This window comes from Mesitornis unicolor, unplaced genomic scaffold (genome assembly GCF_000695765.1).
Source record: "Mesitornis unicolor isolate BGI_N332 unplaced genomic scaffold, ASM69576v1 scaffold5707, whole genome shotgun sequence".
Classification (NCBI taxonomy): Eukaryota; Metazoa; Chordata; class Aves; order Mesitornithiformes; family Mesitornithidae; genus Mesitornis; species Mesitornis unicolor.
This window is the reverse complement of record NW_010197130.1, coordinates 40,373-48,725: the sequence shown is the minus strand read 5'-3', so window position 1 is coordinate 48,725 and position 8,353 is coordinate 40,373. Positions and strand designations below refer to the sequence as shown.

At 42.3% G+C, this 8,353-nt stretch overlaps 1 protein-coding gene across 3 annotated transcripts; it reads left to right on the top strand.

Moving 5' to 3' along the window:
• Nucleotides 1–84: 84 nt before the first annotated feature.
• Nucleotides 85–5,600, top strand: PTGS2 (prostaglandin-endoperoxide synthase 2 (prostaglandin G/H synthase and cyclooxygenase)). Of its 3 annotated transcripts, XM_010188702.1 has the most exons (10): nucleotides 85–136; nucleotides 564–680; nucleotides 792–935; nucleotides 1,393–1,536; nucleotides 1,936–2,117; nucleotides 2,941–3,024; nucleotides 3,205–3,451; nucleotides 4,408–4,694; nucleotides 4,846–4,993; nucleotides 5,123–5,600. In XM_010188702.1, exons 1-10 carry the CDS (start codon nucleotides 85–87, stop codon nucleotides 5,527–5,529), a joined length of 1,812 nt encoding a protein of 603 aa, XP_010187004.1. In that variant the 3' UTR covers nucleotides 5,530–5,600. The 3 variants fall into 3 exon arrangements, with proteins under 3 accessions (XP_010187004.1, XP_010187005.1, XP_010187006.1); XM_010188703.1 differs by lacking the exon at nucleotides 85–136 and having other exon boundaries at nucleotides 572–680; nucleotides 4,408–4,584; nucleotides 4,847–4,993; XM_010188704.1 differs by lacking the exons at nucleotides 85–136; nucleotides 1,393–1,536 and having other exon boundaries at nucleotides 572–680.
• Nucleotides 5,601–8,353: the final 2,753 nt, after the last annotated feature.

Here is an 8,353-nt window from a genome sequence, read left to right as displayed (position 1 = left end):
GGCATTGGGTTCTCGGCGCCGAGCACACGCAGAGCCTGAGCCGTCAGCGAGAGCCCCGCCACTGCCCCGCTACCCCGCCGGGCCATGCTCCTGCCCTGCGCCCTGCTGGCCGCTCTCCTGGCTGCCGGCCACGCAGGTGAGTCCCGTCCCGTCCGGCTGCGGCGGGATCGCTCTTCTCACCATAGATGGGCTTTTCTTCGCAGCTGCAAAATGGATTAATTATTTTGTTTTAAAATGTTCTGTATTCTCTTGTGATTTCTCTTGTGAATACTTGACGTATGTTGGAAAGGGTGTCAGGCCTCTGTTGGACTGTGTGAGACCATCCAGCCCTTCTGAGGAGGTTTATTGCTGTCAGGCAGCACAAATTCCCGTGCTTTTGTTCATAACTATTACCTGTAGCAGCCCGAAGGCTGGTGTGAATGGATGCTCGCTCTCTGTTGTCTTTCTGATACGCATTAAACTTCAGGGCATGGTTTGCCTGAGCTTGAAAAGTTATCTTAGCGAGATGTGAATACTGGTGTAGCCGTGTAAAAGGCTAACTGGAGCCTCTGGTTTCATTTTAGCCAACCCCTGCTGCTCCAACCCATGTCAGAACAGAGGAGTATGCATGACAACAGGATTTGATCAGTATGAATGTGACTGTACAAGGACAGGATATTATGGGGAAAACTGCACGACACGTAAGTATCTCAAATCTCTTTTCATGGAAGTGAAATTGGAGAATTCAGTTCCAGGATTGCAGGTTACTCTCAGCATCTAATTTACAATAATCTTTCTGTCAATGCTCACAGCGGAATTCTTCACGTGGCTGAGGGTAACCTTGAAACCTTCGCCGAATACTGTCCACTACATCCTCACCCACTTCAGAGGAGCCTGGAATATCATCAACAATATTCCCTTCTTACGAGATGCTATTATGAGATACGTATTAACGTGTAAGTATGAGTTCTCTCTTAACTGGCAGAAGCTACTCGTAGGGCTCCAGAATGCTGCACTTGAATGGTCTGTGTAATTTAGTAAGCTAAAATGTGTTAAGGCAGAAACATGCCAAAGAAAATTTAAGATTTCAGCATGTTACAGGCTTGTGTGAAACATGCTTTGAAATAGAAATGTGTTTTCCTCTCATTTTTAATGAAACCCAGGATTTTGCTAGCATAAACTTTGCACCAAATTGCTCATGTTAGTAGTTGGATCCCGCTGATAATCCACAACCCAGTCCTGTTACTCAGTAACTGTAATCCCTGTTAACATCAGTAACTGATACTTGTGGAATTTTTCAATGCAACTGCTGACAGATAGGCGTGAAAAAGATCTGGCCCTGTGATTTACTTTTTGAGGCTAAAATGTACAGTTTTAAAAAAAAAAATTAATACTTTTTTTTTTCTTTTCCAGCCAGATCACACTTGATTGACAGCCCACCAACTTACAACAGTGATTATAGTTACAAAAGTTGGGAAGCTTATTCCAATCTTTCCTATTATACAAGGAGCCTTCCACCAGTAGGACTTGACTGTCCAACACCAATGGGTGTTAAAGGTAAGGAATAAAACAGATGCGTAATGTTACTTTCTAGGGATTTCTACGTAGTATTTTCTAAGAAAAAGATGCAAGATCTGCTTGTCTATAACCATTTTAGAGTGGTTATAGAATTTAAGAACAGCTATGTTTTGGATGTATTGTATGAGACCTAAAAGATAATTATTCTGGTTCTCATTGAGTTCCATGCTAAAACCAGAGAATTTAGACGTTTCTAATAAAATCAAGACAGTGAGCATAGAAAAGCCTATGACTATAACCAGTGAAAAGCAGGTAATTCCCCTTATTTGTATACTGCTGTTCTTCAGTAATACATTGGAAGCCTTAAGCCTTTTTGTTGTTAGGAACAAAATTAAGTATTACATAGTTTTCTTTAATATCTCACTATTTCTCTCGCAGGCAAGAAAGAGCTCCCAGATTCAAAGCTGATTGTGGAGAAGTTTTTGCTAAGGAAGAAATTTATTCCTGACCCACAAGGCACGAATGTGATGTTCACGTTCTTTGCCCAACACTTCACTCATCAGTTCTTTAAGACGGACCACAAGAAAGGACCTGGCTTCACCAAAGCTTTTGGCCATGGGGTACGATCATAGCTCTGTAACTTGAACCCAGCACTTTGTCCTTAGGAGCCATTGGGCAGCTAGAGTGGTACCTCGCAGGCTGCCAGGGTGAACAAACACCGGTGCACATACTGTGCAGTGCTGTTTGCCACAGCCTGATGGGCTTATCCCTTCCGTAACTTTTCCTTAAGCAAAATCCCAGCACTCAGTATCATCTCTTCCTGGGTCAGGACCGCTTGTGCAAAGCCCATGGCTCTGTTTAAAATATCTGCACATGATTTCTTTTATTATTCTTCCCAAGAATCTGCTTTCACCTAAAGCATGTTAGATAAGTTCTGGGTACTCACTGGCTCCAGACTCTGTCTATTATAAAGAGCTCTGTCTAGCACTGTAAATTATCTTGACTGCAGCTAATTGACGAGACAGTTTAGAAGGAAATTCAGAAGCAGACTTGGATTTAGGATCTTTGTCTACAAAACAGGCAGCCTTTGGACAAAGAGCTCTTCAATATTAGTATGTCCAAAACAGAAAGCTATAAAATATGTGCGTATATACAAAGAGCTGTCTGCATAATAAAAAGCTGCTAACACTTTGTAAACAGAGTCCTTCTAAATTGACTGGCAATTTAAAAGCTTGCTCTTCTGCAGAGATGGCTCCAGGTGCCAGGAAATAATTTGGCTTCATTTTAAGTATCAGTGAATGATACTTATATGGTAACAATAACATAATTGAAAGGTAAACAACTAAGGGGTGAACTCCTATTGGCATCTATAGAAGTGGAACCTATCCTAAAATAGCAAAAAATGTGGCTTGGCTTCATGTTCCAAATGCTTTTATTTTATAGGTTGACTTGAACCATATTTATGGAGAGACTCTGGAGAGGCAACTTAAACTGAGACTTCTAAAGGATGGAAAACTAAAATACCAGGTATGACTTATCTCAAAATTCCTGCCTTCTTATTGGATGACAGATACTTCTTAAAACTAGCACTCTGTGCATGCTGTATTTGATCTAAAGCATAAGCTTAAAGTCAGTACTAACAGTCAACACAACTGTAAGCATCATAGCTTATGACTCTTGTTTTGTTCTCTCTTTGCCCCCCGGCAGATGATTGATGGAGAAATGTACCCACCAACGGTGAGGGACACTCAGGCAGAGATGATCTACCCTCCTCACGTACCTGAACACCTGCAGTTTTCTGTGGGGCAGGAGGTGTTTGGTTTGGTCCCAGGCTTGATGATGTACGCTACGATATGGCTGAGGGAACACAACCGGGTCTGCGATATCCTGAAACAGGAGCATCCAGAGTGGGATGATGAGCAGCTGTTCCAAACTACTAGGCTTGTACTCATAGGTGAGTGTCACTTCCACTGTGTGCAACCCTAACCTCCTCTCAAGTGTGACACTTCTACCCGTTACCTACTGCAGCTGCAGGAGGGAAAGTTATTCCAACTGGTGTGTGAGGGCATACATCTCAGTCTTCATGACCCCTCGCTGGGGTTGTATGAAGATAGAGCTTCCTCCCAGCTATGTTAAAGGCAAAACTGAAGAGAAGTGAGCAAAGTGATGCATAATTCCCTTATCTAAGGGAAACGGAACTGAGAGCACAGAAAAGGCAGGAAGTCAAGGTTCATTTCTCAGGGAAAGCGTGCGAGGCTCGATGACCTCAGGCTATGGGGATTTTTCCCCTGGGGTTGGGTCAGTTCAGGTATGCTTGAAAAGAAATGCTGTGATTAAGGCTTAAGTTCAGGAAGTTATGTAAAAGGTAATTCTGCATACTGCTGCTGTCTTACTGTCTGTTCAGTGGTGGTTCGTCTTAGGTAAATGGTGATGTACACCATGCTTGAAAAGACCTTGCCCGACCTGTGGCTGAAACAGTTCACCAGGACAGCAGTATTAAGCAGCTCGGAAGCTGAGTTTCTTTCAGACAACAGCTTTCTTCTTTATCCCCTACCTCTGTCCTAGATGGTATTGTGTGACTGAGCACAGTGTAGATACTGAACTGTGCTGTTCTGTGGCACATACAAGGAAGCTTATCTTGGAGTGAGGGGGAGCGCAGGCTCTAGGAAACAGTTCTCTACCACAGCCAAAAAACTCTTGGGATCTTAAGTACTGTTTCACCCCTTACTCTTGGTCTCATAAAATATGTGAGTTATTTACTGTAAAAGATTACAGAACGTTGAAGTGTTTGTTATCCTGATCACTATAGTATTTTTTTAAGAACAGTTCAGCAGTGCTATTTGCTCAGAGCAGGGTAACCACCTACAGTTTCTCGGGGAACCAATACCAATATTCTCTTCTGTTTCACAGGAGAGACAATCAAGATTGTTATTGAGGACTACGTGCAGCACTTGAGCGGTTACCACTTCAAACTCAAGTTTGATCCCGAGCTGCTGTTCAACCAGCGATTTCAATACCAGAACCGAATTGCAGCCGAATTCAATACTCTCTACCACTGGCACCCACTTCTGCCTGATACTTTCCAGATACACGACCAGGAGTACACTTTCCAGCAGTTCCTCTACAACAACTCTATAATGTTGGAGCACGGCCTTTCCCACATGGTGAAATCTTTCTCCAAGCAACGTGCTGGCAGGGTAGGTACTTCTCAAGTTGCTAGTGAAGCAACAGAGACTTGAACTGGGGGTGGGACGAGGAATAAAACTATCCAAAATCAATAATGTACTTTAGAGGCACAGCTTCTTCATGATTCTTATTGGGTGACAGTAGTTTTTCATCTTTAAATAGGTTGCAGGTGGGAAAAACGTTCCTGCTGCAGTACAGAAAGTCGCAAAGGCTTCGATTGACCAAAGCAGACAAATGCGATACCAGTCCTTGAATGAGTACAGGAAACGCTTCATGTTGAAACCATTCAGATCCTTTGAAGAACTTACAGGTAACGGTTTTCATCCTTCCTAACAAACAAGGGTCCCTGCTATGTTAGTACTGGATTTGAACAGGAGAGTGTTGCAGTGAAAATGGGAACTGTTTTCCACTTACGGTTTTTACTCATCTATAATTACAGGAGAAAAAGAAATGGCAGCTGAACTGGAAGAGCTTTATGGAGACATTGATGCTATGGAGCTGTATCCAGGCCTCCTTGTAGAAAAGCCACGACCGGGTGCCATCTTTGGTGAAACGATGGTGGAAATTGGAGCACCGTTCTCTCTGAAGGGACTGATGGGAAACGCTATCTGCTCCCCGGAGTACTGGAAGCCTAGCACCTTTGGTGGAAAAGTAGGCTTTGAAATAATCAACACTGCCTCCTTACAGAAGCTCATCTGCAACAACGTGAAAGGCTGTCCTTTCACTGCTTTCCACATCTTGAACCCTGAACCCACAGAGGCAACTATTAATGTTAGTACCTCAAAAACAGCAATGGAAGATATCAACCCAACACTACTACTGAAAGAGCGATCTGCTGAGTTGTAAAAAATCCACCTATTTATTTATTTAACTACGTAATTTATTCTATTTATGGTTAAAAGTGTTTAAAAACAAAAACTTGAGCATCTTCATTGTGGGGGTTGCCCTAGATTCCTTACTCAGGTAAGGTTTCTATTTAGAAAAGGGATTTTCTGTGTTTGAGCTCTGCAGTGGTGAATCCCTTGTTTAAAGTCTTCTGTAACAGAACTATGTATTCCAAAGTGGACAAAGGTTCCAACTTTTTTTAATGTTGTTTTAATACTTGACAGAGGGTGTTGGTGGGTTGTGGGGTTTTTTTGTCTTTCCACTTGATAGGTCACACAACACTATAAAAGCAAGGTACTGCTTCAGCAACTTCTTGAACTTGAAAACAGCCCGTTGAACTCAAAGTACAAGAAAATCTGACTTAATGAAAACTGCCAGAAAAGATTATTAATTCAGTATGAGCACTCCAAGATTAACAGAGAATGTACTTGAGACTCACTTATTTATATAAAGTCGGAAAATGCATTGCATTTATCATCGATACTACCTCTCCCTCATCGCAAATAAGGCACTTTGTATAGTAACTTATATGTTTGGTTTTTTATGTGTAAATCTACTTTCATGTGGCATTATACTTTTTAAAAAATATTTAAAGAAAACAGAACTTCTCTTGGATGCTACTTGTTTTTGAAGCATATGTCACAGATGTGTAAGAGATGATCCTAGAAATAACTGACTCTCAGGCTGCAATACAAGGCTGTTTGTATTTTGATACAGATGTTTTATTATGCAAGTTTGAGGAGGTCTTAAACTTAGTCTAAAGTATTGGTATTCTTTCCATAGCTGTAGTTCCCTGGTCTACTTGATAATACAGTTTTAACCTCTCACTTTAAGGACAAATGGACAGTATAGCTTTAGTTAAGGATGTGACTGTAGTATAGCTTTGTGTACCCAAAACACAGAGATTATTGGGAAATAGTGAGAACTGAGCAGCTGTGTGGGCATACACAGCAGAGAAATGTGTACAGAACAGATCCAGCAAAGCCTCAAGACGCCGAGACTTGAAGGTAGCTTATGTCTGTGTACACAAGCTGTACTCGTGACTTGTACTTCTATTTACTGGGGGGAGGAGGGATAATGTGTTGTTTATAATTTATAAACGGAGGCATTTTAAGTAAATGGCTTAAGCTTAAGTAAAACTGGCTAGCTAGCACAAAATCTAGGCATGTTGGTCCTGATCCAACACTAGAATACCTAGTCTCATCTGGGCACATAAGTTACACAAGATCTTGTACCAGCAATTCAAACTTTGCATATAAGGGTATCTTTTTTTAATTTCTAGAGAGGAAATGTAGAAGATGATCTTCCCATAAAAACAGCTGGGGAACTATAGGTAAAAAGAAAAAGTCACTTCAGAGTGGAATAGAGCAGCAACCTGTGCCCCTGCCCAAAATTCCTTGGCTACTTGTGGAAAAGGACTTGAGTTTTATATTTCATCTGAATCTCTCAAACATTTGTAGAGGCTTGTGCATCATAACGGCTCTGGCAGTAGTGTAGTGTGGCTCTGACTTCTGTTTCTGTTGATTTGTAGAGACACCAGTTACCTTGTGCTGTGTAAGTTTAATTGTTAGCATGAACAGCTGAATCAAGACCTCCTGTAGCAATCAATACCAGTGACTGGTCTGAGGTGGTCTTTGGTATAAATGCTTTGGGAGAAAGAAGGGCACTTGTCTTCCTTTTTCTATTTTGAAGCATGAAGAAGGGAAAAACGTCACTAAACTTGTATTAGGAAGTAGTAAGTGAAAACTTGGACATGTGTTAAACGTGATTGCCATCCAAATCCATCTCTGGACCGCACTTCTTCAGAGCACCCTTCTGCCACTAGCGAAGAAAAGTCAAAGGGAGACAAGTCTGGACAGATTGAGCTGTTCAGGGGCAGGTAAAGAGGAATTCCTCCAGACCATGTCGTTTGAGTTATCAGCCGCCTCAGAAAGGAATTGCGCTCCCTCTGCATTTCGTCCTCTGCAGCCACATGTCAACAGTCACCTAACGTCTGACCCAGCCTGCTGGGTTTGGCTGGGTTCAAGTTGCTCATGATAAATGTGTATGTTTGAGATTATTTATTTAAAATTCTGTGAATTGTTTTTTCAATTTATTTTTGTAGGACAAGAATCTTTTTAAAATGCAATTGTTTATACAAATAAATTGAAAACATTACCTGTATGGGGCTCATTTGCTTGTGATTTCCTTCGGTGCTATTTAGTACGAAACAATTCTTTCATCTTATTTGCCACCCAAGATTCAATGAAGAATTCCAGGGAATTACTAGTTCTAGATCCTAAGCTTGATCATACCATGAGGCCTGTAACTTAAATCATCCAAATACGGTTGTTTTCCCCTCTAGTCACCACTGAAAAGAGAAAGACTGGAGCAGACAACTGCCCTTCACCACAGTAACTGTGCCAGCAGTGCTGTCTCTTGAGTGCTTTAGAGGGAAAGTACAATGCTGGCATTGCCCAGCACCCAGCTGGCATCGCCACCCTCCCCTGTCACTGCTGAGTGCTCAGGCTTCCCCAAGCAAGAGCAGCCTGTAGGCACTTCTCTTCAAGCTCCGAGGAAACTGGTTTGGGCCGCAAACGACCAGTGGCCAAGGTCTTTGCACTGGAGCGTGTTTGCAGCTTGCTGCTGCTGTCACACAGCAAACCCTAAGGCAGGCCAGGCTCAGAGAGTGGTGCAAGCTGGAAAGAGGGGCAGTGGGGCTGGGACAAGAGCAGGTGTGTGCTCAGTACAAACTGAGGCAGGAATTGCACTGGTGCAATGTGCTCCTCCTCCACAGAGAGCACCT

What these genes read in the sequence shown, in the direction of transcription:
- PTGS2 (XM_010188702.1), top strand. Translation starts at nt 85, where the DNA reads ATGCTCCTGCCCTGCGCCCTGCTGGCCGCTCTCCTGGCTGCCGGCCAC. An exon ending in ATGGAAAACTAAAATACCAG is followed by an intron (nt 3,025 to 3,204) that starts GTATGACTTATC and finishes GCCCCCCGGCAG; the next exon opens with ATGATTGATGGAGAAATGTA. An exon ending in ATCCTTTGAAGAACTTACAG is followed by an intron (nt 4,994 to 5,122) that starts GTAACGGTTTTC and finishes CTATAATTACAG; the next exon opens with GAGAAAAAGAAATGGCAGCT.